The sequence below is a fragment of the Monodelphis domestica genome, chromosome 5 (genome assembly GCF_027887165.1).
Source record: "Monodelphis domestica isolate mMonDom1 chromosome 5, mMonDom1.pri, whole genome shotgun sequence".
In the NCBI taxonomy this organism is placed as follows: domain Eukaryota; kingdom Metazoa; phylum Chordata; class Mammalia; order Didelphimorphia; family Didelphidae; genus Monodelphis; species Monodelphis domestica.
In genome coordinates this window covers 87,034,315-87,057,613 of record NC_077231.1, presented here as the reverse complement: position 1 = coordinate 87,057,613, position 23,299 = coordinate 87,034,315, and the positions used below count along the sequence as shown (strand labels likewise).

Sequence of the window (23,299 nt, the reverse complement as noted above, 5' to 3'; positions counted from 1 at the left end):
AAAAGAAACAAAAGGGAATAAACTTATTTGTCACAAAGAAGCTCATGGTGGGAGAAGGGAAAACATCAACACACTGGAAAGGTAAAAATGTTGGTGATAGAAAATACTCAAATCTCACGTGCATTGAAATTGACCTAAAGAGGGAAGAACAATCCAATCCATTGGGCCAGAGAATAGATTCGTGCCCTATAGGGGCATAGAAGGGCAACAAATGGACTGGTTGGGAGGGAAGCAGTATAAGGAAGGGAGAGGGTGAGAGATTATTTTAAAAATACTGTAATGAAAATAAGGGGGGAATAAGAAGGGAGGGGGGGTAGAAAGGGAAGTATATTAAGGGTGGGAACTAATGGGACTAATTAAAAAAAAAGATTGGTGTAGAAGGAAATAGTGAATGAAGAAAAGGCAGAGCTAGAAGTAGAAATCAAAATGCTGGGAAATACACAGCTGATTATCATACCTCTGAATGTGAATGGAATGAACTCACCCATAAAACACAAGCTAATAGCAGAGTGGATAATAATCCAAAACCCTACCATATGCTGTCTCCAAGAAATACTCATGAAGAAAGTAGATACACATAGGGTGAAAGTAAGAGGATGGATCCAAATCTATTGGGCATCAACTGATAAAAAGAAGGCAGGAGTCGCAATCATGATATCTGACAAAGCCAAAGTAAGAATAAATTAAATCTAGTTAAAAGAGATAGGGAAGGTACTTACTTTCTGATAAAGGGAATGTAGATAATGAGGAAAATATCAATACTCAACATGTATGCACCAAATTGCACAGTATCCAAATTTCTAAAGGAGAAACTAGTGGAGCTCAAGGATGAAATAGATAGAAAAACTATACTAGTGGGAGACCTGAACCATCCTCTATCAGAACTAGATGAATCAAACCAAAAAATAAATAAGAAAGAGGTAAGAGAAATAAATGAAATCTTGGAAAAATTAGAGTTAGTAGATGTGTGGAGAAAAATAAATAGGGACAAAAAATACACCTTCTTTTCAGCAGCACATGGTACATTAACAAAAATTGACCATGTATTAGGGAATAAAAACATTGTAAACAAGTGCAAAAGAGCAGAAATAATAAATGGAACCTTCTCAGATCACAATGCAATGAAGATAATAATTAGTAAGGGTACATGGAGAGGTAAATAAAAAATTAATTGGAAATTAAACAATATGATTCTCCAAAACTGATTAGTCAAAGAACAAATCATAGAAACAATAATTTCAGTGAAGAAAATGACAATGATGAGACATCCTTTCAAAACCTATGGGATGCAGCCAAAGCAGTACTCAGGGGGAAATGTATATCCTTGAGTTCATACATTAACAAATTAGTAAGAGCAGAGATCAATGAATTGGACATGCAAATTAAAATTAATTTTTTTTGAGGTTCAACACCACTGTAACATTTTATTCTTCAGGATATTACACAAATTTTCTTGAAATTGTTGGCCATTGCATCAAGTTTTGTTCTGCAGAAAGTTTGCACCTTCAAAGTCGTTTGAACATTCCTTTCCCGAGGATGTAACAAACATGAGATTTTTCGGGGAAGCAAGCACATGTGCACATTCCCTCAGAAAAGAAGCCAATCATGTCAGTGCCCCAAACTGAAAACTAGTATTACGTAGAGGAAGATACCCACCAAAATCTATTCTCTTCTTTGATTTTCAGCAGCAATTTTTTAAAAAATCATTGGTCTCCACTCAAAACCTTACAGTTCCCCAGCCTTGCATGCATATACTGTAGTTATGGATAAATTTAATAGTTCATTCACATTATTTATCCACAGTGGAGATGCCATTTCTTCACACTGACTCTTCTGTAGAAAGCAACAGAGGATTGATGTATTCAAATCCTTCAAATTCTGACTGGTCTATTCTTTTTATTACATTCTCATCATCTGGGGTTAGCTGCACAGGTTCGCTGGTGAACTGTGTATCGAAGTTATCCAGACCATAATCATCAGTTATCTGAGGCTGAAATGGAGGGAGGGCTTGCTTCTTCTCCAGCAGATCCCAGTCTATGCTACGGAAGAACGTATGAGATTTGATATCTGAAAATCCCGTTTGTGGTTGGCAACCAAGCCTCCCTTTGGGATCCTTATTTAAAAATCCTTTTAAAACACGGGAAGCTTTGACAGAGAGAAATCTGGGGATTTGAATAGGCTTCTCAAGGATAACTTGGAAGAGGTCATCTTCAGTGGCCATGTCCAATTTGTCTGTGATTATATCAAATGGCGATCTTCCTACCATCATCTCAAACATCAGGACACCAAGAGCCCACCAGTCCACACTGAACCCGTATTCTTCTCCCCTTAGGATTTCAGGGGCAATATAATTTGGTGTCCCACAGAAAGTCCTTGTTGTGTCACCTGGGCCCAAACCTTCCTTGCAAATGCCATAATCTGTTAATTTGATGTGACCTTCAGTATCTAGGAGGATATTATCTAGTTTTAAGTCCCTGTAGATAATTCCTCGTTCGTGGAGAAAGTTTAGAGCAATACATATTTCAGCAGCATAAAACCTGGTGTGTTCCTCCGGAAGCTTATTTTTCCTTTGCATATGAAACAGAAGATCCCCTCCATTCACATACTCGATGACAAGGAATAAGTGACTTCTTGTTTGGAAGCAGGAGTGCAGGCCAACAAGGAAAGGGTTACTGGAGGCCTGTTCAAATACATGCTTCTCTGTCTGCACCCAGTTGGTGTTTTCATGATCATGGACGAACTTCTTTTTGACTACCTTCATGGCATAAATCTGGTCATTCTTTTTCAATCGCACTAAGAGAACTTTGGCATAACTCCCCCGTCCAATAACTCTGATTAAATCAAAGTCCTGTAGCCCGAGCCCCTGAGATATTTTAATTCCATCCATCCCATCGATAACTGGCTTAATGTCCCCAGAATCATCTTTAAGGCTGTCATGTTTCCAGGTTGAGGGAACATAAGCGAGTCCATCATTTTCTTCGGAGGGAAGGTCAACTTTATCATTTTTATCCTCTACTTGAGGTTCTTGGGATGGCATCACCAAATCCATATGCCTTTTGCAGGTCCGTGATACAAGAATATGACAACCTTTATGGACCAGTAATTTGCAGTCGATACACTTGTAGCCTTGCCTTCCGAGACACCATAACCTTTCACTGCACTGGCCACAGTAGGCTCTTCTGTTAAAACGTTTGGATTGAAACAGATGCCCATTCATTCGGTAGAGTTTCCTCCATCTTCTGGTCCCATGGTGGTAGACTGATTCTAGAAAGGATATAAAGACAGAAAGGAGGATCAGTGGAATAGAGTAGGGGAAAATAACCTCAGCAAAACAATCTATGATAAGCCCAAAGATCCCAGTTTTGGGGACGAAAACCCACTATTTGATAAAACTACTGGGCAAATTGGAAGACAGTATGGGAGAGATTAGGTTTGGATCAACATCTCACACCCTACACCAAGATAAACTCAGAATGGGTGAATGACCTGAATGTAAAGAAGGAAACTATAAGCAAATTAGGTGAAGACAGAGTAGTATACTTCTCAGAACTTTGGGAAAGGAAAGACTTTTAAAACCAAGCAAGAGCTAGAAAAAATCACAAAATGTAAAATCAATCATTTTGATTACCTCAAATTACAGTTTTTATGCAAACAAAGTGAATGCAACCAAAATTAGAAGGGAAGCAACTAATTAGGAAACAATCTTCATTACAAAAACCTCTGACAAAGGTCTAATTACACAAAGTTATTTTTTATTATTTTTAACATCATTTTATTTGGTCATTTCCAAACATTATTCATTGGAAACAAAGATCATTTTCTTTTCTTCCCTCCCCCTCCCTCCCACCACCTCTCCCATAGCCGATGCATGATTCCACTGGGTATTACATGTGTTCTTGATTCGAACCCATTTCCATGTTGTTGGTATTTGCATTAGAGTGTTCATTTAGAGTCTCTCCTCAGTCATATCCCCTCCACCACTATAGTCAAGCAGTTGCTTTTCATCAGTGTTTTTACTCCCACAGATTATCCTCTGCTTGAGGATAGTGTTTTTTAGATCCCTGCAGATTGTTCAGGGACATTGCATTGACACTAATGGAGAAGTCCATTACCTTCGATTGTACCACAGTGTATCAGTCTCTGTGTACAATGTTTTCCTGGTTCTGCTCCTTTCGCTCTGCATCACTACCTGGAGGTTGTTCCAGTCACCGTAGAATTCCTGCACTTTATCATTCCTTTTAGCACAATAGCATTCCATCACCAACATATACCACAATTTGTTCAGCCATTCCCCAATTGAAGGGCATCCCCTCATTTTCCAATTTTGGCCCCCACAAAGAGTGCTGCTATGAATATTCTTGTACAAGCCTTTTTCCTTATTATCTCTTTGGGGTACAAACCCAGCAGTGCCATGGCTGGATCCAAGGGCAGACAGACTTTTATCGCCCTTTGAGCATAGTTCCAAAATGCCCTCCAGAATGGTTGGATCAATTCAGAACTCCACCAGCAATGAATTAGTGTCCCTACTTTGCCACATACCCTCCAGCATTCATTACTTTCCATAGCTGTCATGTTAGCCAATCTGCTAGGTGTGAGATGATACCTCAGAGTTGTTTTGATTTGCATCTCTCTGATTATAAGAGATGTAGAACACTTTTTCATGTGTTTATTAATAGTTTTGATTTCTTTGGCTGAGAACTACCTGTTCATGTCCCTTGCCCATTTATCAGTTGGAGAATGGCTTGATTTTTTTTTTACAATTGATTTAGCTCTTTGTAAATTTGAGTAATTAAACCTTTGTCAGAGGTTTTTATGAAGATTGTTTCCCAATTTGTTGCTTCCCTTCTGAATTTAGTTACACTGGTTTTGTTTGTACAAAAGCTTTTTAATTTGATATAGTCAAAATTATTTATTTTATATTTTGTGACTCTTTCGAAGTCTTGCTTGGTTTTAAAGTCTTTCCCTTCCCAAAGGTCTGACATGTATACTATTCTGTGTTCACCTAATTTACTTATAGTTTCCTTCTTTATGTTCAAGTCATTCACCCATTCTGAATATGAGATGTTGATCCAAACCTAATCTCTCCCAATCCGAAACCCCAAACTCTCCCAACACTGTCTCCCAATTTTCCCAGCAGTTTTTATCAAATAGTGGATTTTTGTCCCAAAAGCTGGGGTCTTTGGGTTTGTTATAAACTGTCTTGATGAGATCATTTACGCCAAGTCTATTCCACTGATCCTCCTTTCTGTCTCTTAGCCAGTACCAAATTGTTTTGATAACCACTGCTTTATAGTATAGTTTGAGATCTGGGACTGCAAGTCCTCCTTCCTTTGCATTTTCTTTTCATGATTTCCCTGCATATTTTGTTCTTCCAAATGAAATTAGTTACGGTTTTTTCTAATTCAGTAAAGAAGTTTTTTGGTAGTTCAATGGGTATGGCACTAAATAAGTGCCATAAGTGCCAAATTAATTTGGGTAGGATTGTCATTTTTATTATGTTAGTTCATCCCACCCATGAGCAATCAATGTTTTTCCAAGTGTTTAGATATAGTTTTAACTTTGTGGAAAGTGTTTTGTAGTTGTGTTCATATAGTTCCTGTGTTTGTCTAATTACACAAATTTATAAAGAGCTAAACCAATCATACAAAACATCAAGCCATTCTCCAATTGATAAATGGGCAAGGGATATGAATAGGCAGTTCTCAGCCAAAGAAATCAAAACTATTAATAAACACATGAAAAAGTGCTTTAAATCTCTAATAATCAGAGAAATGCAAATCAAAACAACTCTAAGGTATCACCTCACACCTAGCAGATTGGCTAACATGACAGCTGGAGGAGGTGTTGGCAATGACTGGACATTATTGCATTGCTGGTGAAGTTCTGAATTGATCCAACCATTCTGGAGGGCAATTTGGAACTATGCCCCCAAAGGTCATTTTCTGCCCTTGGATCCAGCCATAGCACTGCTGGGTTTATATCCCAAAGTGATAATAAGGAAAAAGGCTTGTAGAAGAATATTCATAGCAGCGCTCTTTGTGTTGGCCAAAATTGGAAAATGAGGGGATGCCCTTCAATTGGGGAAAGGCTGAAGAAATTATGGCATATGTTGGTGATGGAATACTATTGTGCTCAAAGGAATAACAATAAAGTTGAAGAATTCCATGGGGACTGGAACAACCTCCAGGAATTGATGCAGAATGAGAGGAGCAGAAACAGGAAAATATTGTACACAGAGACTGACACTGTGGTACAATCAAATGTAATGGACTACTCCATTAGTGTCAATGCAATGACCCTGAACAACTCTGAGGAACCTACGAGGAAAACCAGTATCCAGATTCAGAGGAAACACTGTGGGAGTAAAAATACGAAAGAAAAAGAACTGCTTTAAATGCATGGGTCGAAGGGATATGGTTGGGGATGTAGAATCTAAATGAACATTCTAATGCAAACAAGGACATGGAAATAGGTTCTGATCAAGGACACAAGTAATACCGAATGAAATTGCAATTCGGCTGCTGGAAAAGGGTGGTTGGAGGGAGGGAGGGAAATAAAGTGAGTATTACAACAACAAAAAAATTAAATTAAAAAAAAAAAAAAAGAAAACCATTGGCCAACATTACTGAATGAAGATCATAGAGGACGGGCACAAGTCTCCCTGAAATCCTTGGAGATGCCTTTTTTGTACCAGGGTTACAAAGACCACAAGGTTTGACTAAATATTGAATGAGAAGCGGATGGGGTAACCTGCTTTCCATGTCCTATTGGATTAATTTTTACCCTTTTGAACAATTTGTATATGTTTTGAGTAGCAAAATAACCCACATAGATATATGAAGTAATGAAGGGCTCTACATTGGCCATTTCTAACAGTACACTTCATTCTGAACCCCCCAAACCCATTTCCCCTCTTCCCTATTCCCCTCCTTCCAAAAAAAGGTCAAAATATAGAGAAAGTAACAAATTTTAAACTCACCTTTTGTGGAGCGGGGTGGCATCTGAGGGTTATACCCTATAGTTGGGAAGGGGAGAAGAAAAAGAGGAGGAAGAAATTCAGAGGGAAGGAGAGAAGGAGAGATTCGGGGGAGGGAAGGGAAGAAGGGAGGGAAAGAAGGCAGGGAAACAGAGATGAAAGGAGGGGAGAGGAGAGGAGAAGGGAACAGAATGGAAGAGAATTGGACAGAAGGGAAGTGAAGACAAGAGGAGAGGGGAAATAGAGAAAAGAGAAGAATAAAAAAAGGGAGAAAAGATGAAGGAGAAATGAAATGAGGAGGAAAAGTAATGGTTGAGGGAAGAGGAGAGAGAGGAGCAGGGAGGGTGGGAGAGAGAGAGTAAACATTAATGTTTCAGTAGGGTATCTGGGCAAACGTTGAAGGAAGCAATGGAGAGATGTTCTGGGGCCCACAGGGTTGGTAAAATGGCACTTTATCATTCAAGGCACTTCCTCAATCACAAGGAAGGGAGATTGATGGCATACACCTTTGTTAAAGGAGCCTAAGAAAAATCCAGCCACTTATGATCTTTAGAAGTAAACCCCCATATCTCTATATTTTGTCACCACTTTGAGGGCCAGCATCCCAGGAGGGATAGAAAAAAAACCATGAAAATAAAGGTGGTCTAAAAAGGTAAGAAGAATTTGGGGTAGGTGGGTTGTTTTCTGGAAATGGAATCACCTAGAGAAATAAAAATGTATGTCCCAATTTGGGCTACTCACCATCCACATAGAGGCTTTTCTTATCTAGAATATAATGTCCAAGCCTTGTTATTCCATTAGTCTCTTGACTCAGCTCTTGGTAAATCTTCTTCTTGTCCAAGATGGGGACAGAGAAAACTTCCTTATAAAAACATATAACCTCCACTCCTGTTGCTGCCCCATTTTTCATAGACCTAGAAATTGATGATTTAGACAAGAGATATCAAACATGGCCCTTCCTGAAAATCACTTGAACAAGACTATAGTGTAGTACTGTTCCTCTATAATTTTAAAGTGTTGATGATGGAATATATAAATATGCATAATTTTCTGAGTCAACATGCAGGGGACAGTGATGTTGTTTCCTTTTGAGTTTGACACCTTTGGTTTAATTAATGAAATTTAATTATTCAGAAAACACTCTTGAAAGAAGTGACCCACTTTGAACAATGGTTTGGAGAGAATAATAGTTTGAGAGTTGAAAAGGACATTGGAAGGCATCAAAACCAACCTTATCATTTTAAAGATGAAGGAATTGAGGCTAAGACAAATGATGTTACTTGCTGACGGTCACGCAGCTGCTAAGAGTCTCAGAGAGAATTTGAACTAAGGTCTTCCTGATTTCAAGCTCAGCACTCTGATCTGCTGCAATGAAATTGGCAGTGCTGTGTAAATTCACTCACATCTATGTTTACAAGTGTGTATGGGATCAGATTATTTTCAGTAGTTTCTTTATAGTAGTACAAAGACCACTGGATTTAAAATCAAATGGCCTGTGTTCAAATTCTGGATCTGACAATATCTTTGATCTTGGAAAAGTCACTGGAATGTCCTTGGGTCTTCATTTTTTCATCTGTAAATGAAGAGAGTGGTCCATATGGCCTCTACTATCTCTTTAAGCTTCCATTCTATAATCCTATGATTCTAGAGACAGTGAATGTTGATATGTTCTAATCAATTATTTTCTAAGCACTCTATTGGTGCCTCCTATGTTATTTCTTTCACATGGAGTTATAAAGTTCAAGTGATTAAACTTACAACCTTGTCTTTGGAAGACTTGTGGAAAAAGAAGTTTTTCTCCACCAGGGAAAAGGTAGAAGGTGCCCACAATATTTCTAATGGCTTGTTGGTTGGGGGGGTGGGGGTGGTGGTGGTGGTGAATCCATTACAGCTTGTGAAAGAAGGAATTGCTATTGGGAAGCAGCAGCAGCCTGTGTGTGATCTTTGTCAAATGGGAATATTATGGTCCCTGCTATTTGAGCTCATGGCTTTCAAGATTCTCACCTCAGCAAGGTCACATTGCATCCACAATACTGAGAGCCAAGGCTGCTTCTTTCAAACAATACCTTGAACTGGAAACAAAAAGAGAGAAGGGAACTTCTGAGTACCTGGCTAGAGGAAGTCTGTATACCCAGGGATGAGGAAGGAAGCATGGATGCAAGGAGGAAGAGGGGTGTGGAGGGGTTGAGTCTCACCAGGCGCTGCAGGAAAAATTCAGGAAGACGGAATGTGCTGGAATCCCTTTGAGCCATCTTGGTTGTATAAAACATGTTGGTGATGGTGAAGTTAAGGGTGAAGCTCTTCCAGTTGTATCTCCCTGCTGCTGTAAAGAAGGGAAAGATACCCAATTGTCTGAGCCTTACAAATGTTATTCAAATGAGAGAAAATGCTTTGTAAATCTTAAAGATCTCTCTAAATGCTAGTTATTGTGGTGACCATTATCATGATCATGACCATTATTCTAGGTGGCACTATTCTAGTCCTTCCTCAGAGGAAAACTGAGGATACCTCTACTATACTTTTTTCTGGCAGTATTAAAAATTGTGGACTTGGGAGTCAGAAGACCTGGATTCAAATCATGGTCCTGCCATATCCTATGTTTTTGCCTTTAGTTTCCTCACACGTAAAATGAGGAGGTTAATCCAGTTTCAAGAGTAAGAACTCATTACTTAACAAAAATTGCTTGTAATACTGAAAATTAGTCCAGGAGAACTAGGGATAGACCGATATTCTTGCTTTACATAACAAAGTAAACTCCAAATGGGAATATGAGCAAGCTACCTAAAAGTTGATGTAAAAAAATGAGTTATCTGGAAAATTGTATCTTTCATTTTAATGGACAGAGGGACAGTTCATGTGCACATGAGGGATAGATAGGACAGCAAGATAAGATGGAGAGTGTTGCTAACTTAAAATTGGGTTTTCCTCCAGAACAAGACCAATGTAGGTAAAATGAGAAGGGAATTGGCTAACTGGAGAGAAAAAATCTTTGCTTCATATTCTTCTGATAAGGGTCTCATTTCCAATTTCCAATAATTCAAATGTATAAGAATAGAAGCCAAGGGCAGAGTCTCACCAAGTTGGTGGAGAAGATACACATCCCCCATCTGATCTCTATCAAATTACCACCCCAAAACCTGATACAATGTCCTAAAATGAATTCTGGAGGAGTATATCACAAAAAAAGACAAACAAATCATTTTCGAGAACAAAACGACTTTGAAGACCTGCAGGACAGATGATGTGTAGAGAGGTGGAGGTGGAAGTAAAGCAGTGTACCAGGGCAGACCCCATCAAGCCAAAAGGACTTGTCCACAACTGAAGCAACAGGAAAGGCTTCTGGAGCATTCATCCCCAGTCAATAAGGGGTTGAGGGATCAGAGAGTGGCTCAGAAGGAGATTACAGGAATCCCTTTGCTGACAGTGAAGGCAATTCTCCTGCTGCATTGCTCATATTCAGAAACAGATCCTAATCTGTGGGGGAGATCTCAAGGTGGAGGAGTGTGAGCAGACAGGAGTACTTGTAGCCACGGGGGTGGGAGGGTGGCAGCAGACTCTCCCTGGTCACATTTCAAAGTGGGGGGAAATGGCTGGGGTTACTCAGAAACCAGAATTTAGATCAGAAGGCTATTAAAAACACCTTTGTTTGCATGATATCACATTTGAAGAACTGAAAGAAGATAGATCCCCAGAGAGTATACTGTAGCTGCACAAAGAATCTGAAACTGAGAACAGCGCTCCATTCACCACAGGTACAGATTCCAAGTTTAACTGTCTCTTTTTATTTTTTATATTTAATTTAATTAGTTAATTTAGAATATTTTTCCCTGGTTACATGAATCACGTTCTTTCCCTCACCTCCCTCACTCCTCCCCCTCCCCCCCCCTCCACCCCCCAGAGCCAGTGTGAAATTCCACTGGGTTTTACAGGTGTCCTTGATCAAAATCTATTTCCATATTATTGATGTTTATAATACTAGGGTGATAATTTAGAGTCTACATCCCCAATCATATTCCCATTGACCCATATGGTCAAATAATTGTTTTGCTTCTGTGTTTCTGCTCCCAGAGTTTTTCCTCTGAACGTGGATAGTGTTTTTTCTCATTAATCCCTCCGAATTGTTCTAGATCATTTCATTGTGACTAATAGAGAGGTCCATTATATTTGATTTTACCACAGTGTATCAGTCTCCTGGTTCTGTACAATGTTCTCCTGGTTCTGTTCCCATCCCTCTACATCAATCCTGGAGGCTGTACCAGTTCACATGGAATTCCTCCAGTTCACTATACCTTTGAGCACAATGGCTCATCTTCTTTGCCTTGTTTTCCAGCTGATTAATTTTGGCTTTCAAGACACTGTTTTCTGTTTCCAGATGACTTATCTTGCTATTAAAATTGTCATCAGCCTCTCTTAATTGTGTTTTGAATTGCATTTTGAGTTCTTCCAAAGCCTGTATCCAATTCGCTGGGATTTCTGATTTATCGATTGTTGATCCCTCCCCCTCTGCTCCATTCACTGTGTAGAAGCTGTCTACTGTAATTTCTTTCTTCTTTTTCTGTTCTTTGCTCATATTCACCCCTTCTTTGCTCCCTATATTTGTCTGTGATCTTGATCCTCTCATTTTGGGGGGATTTCGGGGCTTCTGTCAGTCTCCCCTCTTGGAGCTGTGACAGAAGATCTCTTGGTGCAGTCTGTTGGGGAGGGTTGTTGGGGGTTTGAGCTTCCCTGTCCTCTGGAGTCTTTTGATTGGATTAAAGTCCAGCAGTCAATGAGGAAGGGGTGTGGACCCTGGACTTCCCTGAGTTCTGAAGACTTTTGATGAGATTAAGTTCAGATTGGTTGGGCTGGGTGTGCTCTGAGGCCATCACCTCTTGTAAGGCTGGAGCAAATATGGAGGATCTACACAGCTCTGGCCAGGCAGCCAGCTTTATGTTCCCTCTCTAGTTACTTCTCTGATGTCTGTTCATATATTAACAAATTAAGAAGGGCAGAGGGTCAATGAATTGGGAATGCAAATTAAAAATCTAGAAAGCAAACAAATTAAAACTCCTCAGATGAAGACTAAATTAGAGATCCAAAAAATCAAAGCAGAAATTAATAAAATTGAAAGTCAAAGAACTATTGATTTAATAAATAAGACTAGAAACTGGTACTTTGAAAAAAAACAAATAAAATATACAAAATACTAGACAGTCTAATTAAAAAAAGGAAAGAAAAAAATCTAATTGACAGTATCCAAGATGAATAGGGAGACCACCTCAAATGAAGAGGGAGGTAGGGAAATAATGTGATTATTGTAAACAAGTACTAATGTTCTAAATTGACTAAATAAACTAATTCAAATGGGGGTAAAATCACAATAGACAAAGTGGTAAGAGATGCATAAACATTCAAAGGAGAGAGGAACTCTTTTGAAAAGCAGAATTGGCCATATGGAACAAGATATACAAAAATGCACAGAAGAAGAACTTCTAGAACGGCAAAATTGGAGCTATATTAAAAAGTGGTATAAGAACTCACTGATGAAAAGAACACTTAATCTTGTATTTTCAAAATATATTTATATATTAATTTTTAAATGTTAATGTTAACATGCCTTTTATTTATTTTTTCCATTTGAATTAGTATATTTAGTCAATTTACAACATTATTCCTTGGTTACAGTAATCACATTGTTTCCCTCCCTCCACTCCACCTACCCTTCCCACAGCCAACCCGCAATTTCATGAGGTATTACTTGTGTCCTTGATCAGAACCTATTTCCATGTTGTTGTTTACACTAGGATATTCATTTAGAGTCTGCATCCCCAACCATATCCCTTTGACCCAGGCATTCAAGCAGTTCTTTTTCTTTGGTGTTTTTTCTCCCAAAGTGTTTCCTCTGGATGTGAATTCCAGTTTTTCTCGTAGATTCCTCCAGGTTGTTCGGGGTCATTGCATTGCCACTAATGGAGAAGTCCATTACGTTTGATTGTACCACAGTGTATCAGGCTCTGTGTATAGTGTTCTCCTGGTTCTGCTCCTCTCCCTCTGCATCATTTCTTGGAGGTTGTTCCAGTCCAGTCCAGAGTTCCATGGAATTCTTCAACTTTATTGTTATTCCTTTGAGCACAATAGTATTCCATCACCAACATATACCACAATTTGTTCAGCCATTCCCCAATTGAAGGGCAACCCCTCATATTCCAATTTTTTGCCACCACAAAGAGCCCAGCTATGAATATTTTTGTACATGTCCTTTTCTATATTATCTCTTTGGGGTACAAACACAGCAGTGCTATGGCTGGATCAAAGGGCAGTCTTTTAGCACCCTTTGGGGGCATAGTTCCAAATTGCCTTGAAGAATGGTTGGATCAATTCACAACTCCACCAGCAATGAATTAATGTCCAGACTTTGCCACACCCCCTCTAGCATTCATTATTTCCTTTGCTATCATGTTAGCCAATCTGCTAGGTGTGAGGTGATAACCTCAGAGTTGTTTTGATTTGTATTTCTCTGATTATAAGAGATTTAGAACACTTTTTCATGTGCTTATTTACTAGTTTTGATTTCTCTAACTGAAAATTGCCTATTCATGACCCTTGCACATTTATCAATTGGAGAATGGCTTGGTTTTTTGGTACAATTGGCTGTAGTTCTTTATAAATTTGGATGATTTGACCTTTGTCAGAGGTTTTTGTAATGAAGATTGTTTCCCAGTTTGTTGCTTCCCGTCTAATTTTGGATCCATTAGGTTTGTTTGTACAAAAGCTTTTGAATTTGATGTAATCAAAATGATTGATTTTACATTTGGTGATTGTTTTAGCTCTTCCTTGGTTTTAAAAGTCTTTCCTTTCCCAAAGATCTGACAAGTATACCATTCTGTATTCACATAATTTGCTTATACTTTCCTTCTTTCTATTCAGGTCATTCACCCATTCTGAGTTTATCTTGGTGTAGGGTGTCACACTACAGGAAATTACCAAAGAAACTCCTGAGATATTGTCAGACACAAAAATAAAATTGAAATTCAAAGAATTCACAGATCACCTCTAGAAAGAAATGCTCAAATGACAATTTTCAAGAATGTAATAGATTCAAGAGCCATCAAGATAAAAAGAAAATACTGTAATACTGTAAGCAGCCATAAAAACCAATTCAAATACCATGAAACTGAAAATCAGGATCACACAGGATCTAGCAGCTTCTACACTGAAGGATTGAGTGTTATAGAATAGGATATTCAGGAAGGCAAAAGATCTGGGTTTGTAAGCCAGAGTCACCTATCCAGCAAAACTGAGTACATTTTTTCAGGGGAGAAATGGAAATTCAATAATATAGAAGATTTCCAAGTATTCCTGAGGAATAAGTCAGACCAAAATAAAACATTTTATGTCCAAACATGATACAGAAGAGAAGCCCAAAATGGTAAATCAAAAAGAGAAAATTGAATGGACTCATTAAAGAGTTAAAATGTTTAAATATATCGAAATGGAAAGAGGATATTTGTAATTATTAAAAATTATTCTTTGGAAGCCATGCCGGTGTGTGGGGGCACTTCAAGGCCACCGCCACCACCGCTGCTGTTACTGATGCTCCCTCTGCCCTGCTTGTTTTTCTGGTGCTTGGCTCTGCTATTGGCATCAGCTGGACTCATCCTCTGCAAGGCCAGGTGGTAAGGAGCTGTGGCTGCTGAGGAGGCAAAGTCTCCATGCTGGCAGAGACAGTTCAGGTTGTGCCTCCATTGGGATTGCTCCCTCAAGAGGACTGAGTGGGCCTGAGCTAGTGGTCTGAGCAGCATTGCTGCTTTACCTAGGGCTTTTGGACTACTCAGACCCAGCTTTGGTCAGCCATTTCTCTCAGAACCCCTACTGGAGATATTTCACTAGAACTACCTGAAGAATCCCTAAACCTTTTTCTAGTATTGTTTCTAGATGCAATAGATTCAGAGGGTAAAGGAAATCACATCAATGAAATATCACCCGATATCCCTGAAGGTTTATGGGCCACCAATTCTATAGATGTTGGGTAATTGAAATCAGCAGTCCCTGTTAAGATAAAGAACTAAAGAAGGTTCACCACAAGAAATTCTATAGATGTTGGGTAATTGAAATCAGCAGTCCCTGTTAAGATAAAGAACTAAAGAAGGTTCACCACAAGAAATCCCACAATACCCACTAAGCAAAGAAGCAATTGATGAGATAACCCCATAATAGAGTCCCTCTTACAGCGAGGAATATTAGTACCCTGTATCTCCAAATAAAACACCCCCATATTCACTGTGAAAAAGCCCAAGTTAGATGCAAAGAGCAATGTGGTCTATATATTTGTTCAAGATCTGAGAGCAGTCAATGACCATATGATAAAAAACCACTGTGTTGTACCAAGTCCTCCAATGATAATCTATGCAATTCCCACTCATGCAAAATGTTTCACATTAGTTGATTTATTTACTGCTTTTGTCTCCATCCCAATACACGAGGAATCCCAAAAGATTTTTGCATTCATATGAAAAGGAATCCAGCTGACCTCTTTCTGCCTGTCCCAAGGGTTCTGTGAAAGTTCGTGATTATTTTCCCAAATTTTGATGAAAGACCTTACTAACATCCACTATAAGGAAAGTAGATTGATACATTTTGTGCATGATCAGCCATTGCAAAAAAAAAAGTGCAGGTCAGGACTCCTCACTGAGTCATGAACTGAGGAGAGGCTTACAATTCTAAAAGACTGTGCCAATTAATACTCAGAGATTCTACTCTACTCAGGTGTGAATTACTCAAAACGATTAGTCTACTCAGTTGTGAACTAAGAATGGTCTGTCCTTTGAAAAATGTCTACTGTGATTGGTAGATGTGAGAACTTAGGGGAGAAGACATAGTAGAAAATTCCCTTTAAATAGGAGCTCAGATTCATTCAGAAGACATTCAGATTCAGGATTGAGCTGGTGGAATCAGCTGAGATGAAGCTGGCCGGGTGTCACTAGAATCCTTGCTTGGACAGATCTTGTGATGAGTGATTAAGGACTGACTGATCTTTCTCTTAAGGCTTAGGCCTAGGTTGGCCAGGGCTGCCCTGGGCCAGCCTATCCTTTTCTCATTATTCCCCTTTTCTCTCTCTCTTTCTTAATTCCTCATTGTATTAATTAAAATCTCTATAAAACCCAGTTTACTTGGGTATATTCTAATAATTGGGAATTTTTCCCTGGCGACCACCTTATATTTGATTTAAAACAAGACACTGTCTTAAAAACATATTTTCTGTGGTCACAACTTACTCATCCACTCTTTTATTTACTACAATTTAAGTCTTCCACTATTTTAATCAGTACAGTTTAAGACAAACAACTATTTTAACTATGACATCATCACACCTAGAACTCCAAATTTGACCTTGTCCACCAGGCTGAAGGGCTGCCAGGAGCCATGTGGAGACAATGACATCAGAGAGGTCCAGTTTTTCAGTTCTGACCTCTGACCAATCTAGGATCTCCTGGCTACAGAAGTTCTTGGAAACACTCAGAGGCCATAGTAGAGTAGGACCAGGTCACAGGAATCACAGAGCTAATGTGTAGGAATCAATCCATAAACTAGTGACCAAGAGGCATCCCTGGTTCAAGAACTTCTCAGAAAGGAAAAAACCTAGAGGCAAATTCTTGGGATTCAGTATTAAATGGGTGTGCCAAGTGCAATCAATCACCAAAGGTCCAAGTGAACTATTAAGCTAAGATGAGGGAGAAGGTCATGAAATCATACCTTAAAGGGAAGGTCCCAGAACCATTCTTTTCCTCTTTGGCAAGTCAAGGCTGATAGAAATAAAGTGATTTGCCCATATCTGCAGCATCCACCTTCCCCAAGTTCACTGCTAAAGAGCACAGCCTTTGGATCTGTCTCCATTCCTGACTCTTGACACCAGGAACTCTGTGGCTCAGACCATATAAGCAATTAGTTGGCACAGTAGAGATAGTGCTGAGCCTGGAGTCAGGAAGACCTGAGTTCAAATGTGACCTAAGAACTCATTAGCTGTATGACCCTGGGAAAGTCAAGCAGTCATTGCTTGCATCTTTTTCTCATCTGAAAAATGGGGCTAACTATAAAGCCCAACACTTAGGGTTGTTCTGTGGATCAAATGAGATACTATTTCTATAAAAAATGCTTAGTCAAAGTGCCTGGCACATAGTAGGTGTTACGTAATTGCTTATTCCATTCTCCTTCACTTTTCCATAGGCAAGTTCATTTGGTAGGTGTATAAGTTTTTTTAATACACTGAATCTCACAAATCTACTCATTAGATCAAAGCAATCAATTAGTTTCCATTAATTAAGTATTTATCATGTGCCCAGCTCTATCCTAAATACTGAAGATGTAAATAAAAATGTAAAAACACATTCTCTGCTATGAACTTGGGAGAGTTCATAGAAGGAATCTTTCCCAAAGTGGAAGCCATTCAATGTGAGGTGTTAGGGCTGACTTCTCCTCTTGACCTTGAAATACAGCATAATAGAGTCCTAGGTTCAAATCTCACGTCTGCTGCTTTCTACTTTTGTGTCATAGGGAATGTCACTTAACTTCTCTCCACCCCAATTTTCCAATATGTAAAAAGATGGGATCCAGCTAGATGACCTTTAAGGGTCCCTTCCAGTCATATCCGGTCACCCTGAGCTAATTACTTTACTTCTCTAAACCTCAGTATCCACATCAGTAAAATGAGAGGCTATCTATAATACCTGATGGTTCAAAGTTTCCTTCCAACTTTATACCTATGGTTGCTTATATAAAAGACCTTAGCAGTGGGAATCTCACTCCTACCTCTAAAACTTCTCTTCTCTAGGCTATACATAGAAAGGAATCAGAGGTTCAGAAGAGTTCTTGAGGATTGATCTCTAAAATAATTTCATGTTTCCTCTGTAAGATTGGGAAACAAGGCCCTATAAAGGATAAACCTCCAACACAGAGACAGAGAGGAGGTACCTACTTACCTGAGGGAATAATAGTAGACACAGGGGTCAGGGGGCTACTTATTGGTGCTACTGTGCTTCCTGGTGCATCATGGCCTTGGGCATGTGTGACTGGCAACACACCAGCATCACCTCCTACAGGATGAGAGGAGGGGAGAAACCAGAGCTCAGTCAAGTCTTTATTAGTGGACTCCCAAAGGAAAGTACATTGTTGCTACTAACTGCTGAGACCAAAAATACATGGCTTCTCTGACTTTTCCCCACAGGATAAATAATCAAATTTTCCCCTTCAAAGCATGGACTCACTGATGGACAATCCCCATATATGTTAAATCATGAGGTTCCACTAAATCAAGTGGAATCAGAATCCCATCAATAAGAAGAGGAGAATCACTTTAGCACAGGGACTGTGAAACTATCCTTGCATGGAGTTGAGGAAGCCTGGAGAGATGACACTAATTCAACAGATATGGAACCAAGAAAATGTCCCTACAGTGGCTCAATGGAAGGCTAAAGAGAGGAAGGACCTGGGAAGAAGACCCTTCCCCTTAGAAAGGCACAAACTAACCCTCCCTGGACAGACACTCTCCATTCCCTCCAAGACCACACCCCAATTCCCTCCCTGGGAAGTTTATTTAAAATATGCTTACTTGGGAAGAGGCTGGAAGTGGAAGGCACCTGATCAGAAACAGAGGCTGTCCCTGCCTGGACACTGCTGCCCTCTGTGGTTGTGTCAGGAGGACTGGGAGATGCTGTTGTGCAAACTTCCTGTGTGCTGGCTGGAGGCAGGGTGATAGCTGGAGTTGGTGTTGCCTGTGGGTTTCTCTCAGTTTCAGGAGTCAGGCCGGCTGGCCTTGGGTCCTCCAACGAAGTAGCAGGCTCAAGGGAAGCTGTTCTTCTGCTTAGGCTGATGTTTAAGGGAGCACTGTAGCCGGACCTAGCTGTGATTTCTACTGGAGTCATGGAGAGTGAGGTCCTTGCAATGGCAATGGTGACTCCAGAGGATATCTCAGATGGAACTGAGGTTTCGGTGGGAGAGGACACAGTTCTCCTGTGCATCCCAGGGATGAGGTCACCTTCTCCAGTGGGCACAGTGAGAAGTAGGTCTTGAGTGGCTGTGGCTCTTGGAGTTGTCTCCATGACACGTATGTCCTTTTCAGTGTCATCAATGGAATCTCTCCCGATAAAGCCAGTCATAGGGATACTGGTGGAGTTTGTTGGTTCTCTTCCCTGGTCAGATCCACTCACTTTCTTCAGTGTCCCTGAAGTCTCAGTAGAGAATCCTGTGACCAAAGCAGTTAGTTGAAGTATGCCTAAGAGTTGATGGGGGAAGTTTGGAGTCATTTGGACAGAGATCCCCAGAGCCTGTGAGGATTTTGAACTTTCTGAGAAGAGCAACCAATCCCCAACCCCTCACATTAGCACCTTCTCCCTGACAAGCCCTTTCAAAACAAAAAGACTGTGACAGGAATTAGGATCTCCTTGTGCTCTAGGGTGAATGGCCACCATGAGAAAGTATTAAATAAGCTGAGACTGATATATAGATGGATCTGTCCTGTCATCTTGCCCTCAGATGAGATAAGGCGTGTGGCTCAGACAAACTGCTGGATAGATATCTGCTCAGGTTAAATGGAAAATGAAGCAGTAATCATTTGTTAAGAATCAGGTACCCCATTCAGGGTTTTAGGTGCTGGGCATAGAAAAGCCTGTCCTCCAGTAGCTGACTTTTATCTTAGTAAATTATATGTATACACACAAACTAACACAAGAAATGGACAAAATCCTCCATGAGCTCTTCATCCAAAGGCTGGCATCACAGTATACATCTGGGCAGACAGTAATGGGACAGAGGAAGTTGCCAGGTCTTACAACCTAATCACAAACTCCCCCATCAGTGAGCCTCCTGTTCTCAGACTATGAAGATGAGTCCATATCATATCTCAAACCTGGAAAACAAGGGCCCAGAGCAAGGATGAATACCAATATAATAGAAAAAGAAATATTTTCTTACCCATGGCACATACAGTAGATTCACTGGTCACTGATGTCATGTCTCCTGGTGCTCCATGTTCTGGGATATGGGTGAAGGGCCCTACACCAATGTCACTCTCTAGAAGAATAAGTGAGAACATAAATCTCAGCCACAGGACTCGGGGTAGAAAGGACAATATGTTGTGCCCTTATATTTTGAAGGAAACTCCAAAATATGCTCTTTTTCTTCATCGTTCATCGAGCAGAGAATCTCTCTAGTACTCCCATATTCTCATTTTTTCAAACTCTTCTAATCTAATGACAGCTTTATTACTTCCCCATCTGGAAAAAAACCCTTCATTTTATCCACCTGTCCCTGAAAGCTATATTCTCCTGTCTCTCTTCTATTTTCTGACTGAAATCCTTGAGGATGCTCATAAAAGGTGCTTCTACTTTCCTTCTTTCTATTCTCTTTTTAACTATACAGTCTGGTTTAGAAGCTGCTTTTTGAAGAAGAAACATAAGATTAATAACAGAGACAAACATAATGCCGAAACTAGATACAAGAAATCTACTTACTGTTCACACTGCAAGTTAAAGTCCTCAGAGCAAGCTCCTGATTTGAGAGAAATACAAAATGCTATAACAACTGGAGCAAAGTCAAAGTATTCAGATGTGGTTAGAAGAGAATTATGAAGCCAGGCACATAGGGTGACACTTGGAGGTAGAAAAAGTAGTAATAATGAGGCTACAGATAAAAATAATAGAAAAAGCTTGGGAAATAGTGAAATTGGTATAAGAAAATGCTCTCTGAATGATAGCCATTTCAATAAAGCAAGAGAAAGGCAGAGCCAGATTAAAGAAAATGAGGCAGAGATTAATGAAATAACATCTCCAATTGCAAATGAGATGAGAGACTTTGATAAGACCTATAGTACCCACACAGGAAAAGTCTGTAAGGGAAATCAGATTGTTCCTTAAGAAATTTTTCCAGGGTAGAATAGATAATAGTATTGAATTATGCAAAAGAAAAAGAAAGAGTCACAAGAACTCAAGAAAAAGTTAGTGACTAATACCAAAAATCATAATTTCAATTCCCTAAAGTTTACTGTTGCTAAATATGACAAGACTCTAGAAACATTCACAGATGAAGTCCCATTTAACTTAGTTAATTCTCCCAAGAGCTTTATGGCAGATATACCCTCAGAAATGACATCTAATTGGAATCGAGAAGCTAGTACCTTTCATCCAGTACTGAGTGATTTAGTTAAGTAAAAACTAACTGATAATGAAGCTGAAATTACTTTTGAAAATAATTATCATATTCCAAGTAGTGGAGGTGACATTTCAGTTAAATTTGAAAATCAGGATGGAATGGAATTCTTCTCAATTGGAATAACCACCAAGAATTCAAAAGGCAGGCTTGAAGTCAGCATTCTAAGTGGCAAAGGGATATCCAGCCAAAGCTACTGTGATGGTTTAGCTTCATGTACCATTGAAGACTTCATTGGGAATGGATCAAATCAAAAATAATTAACTGAGTTACATATGCAGCTGGCAGAGGGTAGCAAAGACACGAGTACTAATTCGGTGGCAATAAACTCTTTACCTACACACAGGCCAGAACCATAGGTATGGATTAAGGTGGGGAAGAAAAACCTTAAGGCTCTCTTGGATACTGGTGCTTCAAAGTCTGTCCTAAAGACAAGTCCAGGGGATACCGACATAGGGGGTATGGCTTCTGTAGCTGGAGCAATGGGACAAAGACAATAGGTCCCTGAGCTCAAAAGCACTATGGTTAAACTAGGTCCTCTCACCATAGATCATAACTTCTTGTTGATTTCATCATGCCTAGCCAATCTTTAGGACAAGATGTTTTGTGCAAGATGTAGGCAACATTACAATGTGAAAAATATGGGGTAATTTCTTTGCATCTACCCAAGAATTCACTGAAGCACTATCCGTTGTTACTTGGAGCAACTTGAGGAAGAACCTGAAAAAATTCAAGTTGTGACTTCTAAATATGACATACCCACAGATATGTGTATTCTGGTGTATTCTGCACACGAAATTGAAAAACTGTTAAGGTCACAGAGTACATATTCATTCACCGATGCAAGAATATCCCAGTATGAAGTCATTTTGTTAGGCAATGATAACATCACAATTCATAGATTTGTACAGGTGAACCCAGCAACTCTGGTCCCTGATTTGCCAATGGGTGGAGTAGTATTGCATGATTGTGATCAGATAGTAGAACTCATGCATAGGCCAAATGAACACCTGAAAGATACACCTCTTATCAATTCAGAAATGGAGTTATACACAGATGGGTCCTCCTATGTTCGTGATGGGAGAGACATTCTCAGGGTCAGCGGTTGTTGACAATGACAAAATGCTTTGGCATGTATCGTTGCCAATTCATGTCAGCACCCAGGGAGCCACGCTTAAGGCTATGCTCATGGCCCTGGAATTAGCTAGGGGGAAAAAAGCTAATATATTTCTGGATTCACACTACGCTTTCTCCACTGTGCATTGGTCATCATACATATGGAAAAACAAAGGTTATAAAACTTCAGCTGGGAAACCAATTGCATATGGCAATCTTATAGATAGTATTATTAATGTTGTAGACTTTCCTAAGGAGGTGGCCATAATTCATTGTAAGGTACACACTTATGGATAGGACAGGATATCCCTAACAATGAAAGAGCAGACATAACATCAAAGTATGCTGTTAGGTTCGGTTCCCACCATGTGCTGCATTTCTCTCTGATCAAAAGGAATAATCTTACTAAAGCCTATGACAGAGAAGAGATACATTCATGGAAAGAGCAGCTACTAAACTGATCAAAGGCATCTGTATTGCTCATGGGGGTAATCCTATTCTCCCTAAAAAGTTCTATCAACATCTATGCACCGTAATTCATGCAAAGGGACATTACGGAGTACAAGGGATTTTGGATAGCATAAAGAGATATTGGACAGCACCAGGAATGACTACAAATGCCATTAGAACTAGTCAAGGCACGTGAAACATGCAGGAGATAAAATCAAGGACATTTTAAGAGTGTTGCATTGGGAGGCAGACCACTCAGTTATATGCCTTTCCACTGTATTCAAATTGATGATATCAACATGCCTAAGGAAAGGGGATGCAAATATGCATTGGTTATATTGGATAGACTGACTAGATGGGTTGTAACATGTCCGTATAAGAAAAGTGACACAGCTACAGTAGTGAAATTTCTATTGAAGGAGATTATACCTAGACATGGCATTCCCAATACCATTGACTCGGACAAGGGGACCCACTTCACTTCCCGGGTTCTACAAGAAATCTATAAGAACTTGGGGATTAAGTGCAGTTACCATTCAGTTTATCGGCCCCAAAGTTCCAGGCTGGTCGAACAGACGA

At 39.6% G+C, this 23,299-nt stretch overlaps 2 protein-coding genes across 4 annotated transcripts in view; one reads left to right on the top strand and one right to left on the bottom strand.

Annotated features, from left to right (window-relative positions):
• The window catches only part of LOC130454521 (transient receptor potential cation channel subfamily M member 2-like), a 78,343-nt gene that overhangs the window by 52,494 nt on the left and 2,550 nt on the right, over window positions 1–23,299 (top strand). The gene's annotated exons all lie outside the window — the stretch shown is intronic.
• Window positions 1,389–23,299, bottom strand: part of LOC100617582 (protein kinase C zeta type-like) — a 56,964-nt gene continuing 35,053 nt past the window's right edge. The window contains exons 9-16 of one of the 3 annotated variants that reach the window (XM_007506184.3): window positions 19,922–20,020; window positions 18,561–19,193; window positions 17,932–18,045; window positions 9,172–9,299; window positions 8,981–9,048; window positions 7,718–7,890; window positions 6,980–7,015; window positions 1,389–3,264 (exon numbers count right to left, since the gene is read on the bottom strand). In XM_007506184.3, the coding sequence (XP_007506246.2) occupies window positions 1,820–3,264; window positions 6,980–7,015; window positions 7,718–7,890; window positions 8,981–9,048; window positions 9,172–9,299; window positions 17,932–18,045; window positions 18,561–19,193; window positions 19,922–20,020 (2,696 nt within the window). In that variant the 3' untranslated portion in view covers window positions 1,389–1,819. Of the gene's footprint in view, window positions 3,265–6,979; window positions 7,016–7,717; window positions 7,891–8,980; window positions 9,049–9,171; window positions 9,300–17,931; window positions 18,522–18,560; window positions 19,194–19,921; window positions 20,021–23,299 lie in introns of those variants that run through there. The other 2 variants (XM_016427205.2, XM_056798722.1) reach the window with 2 other exon arrangements.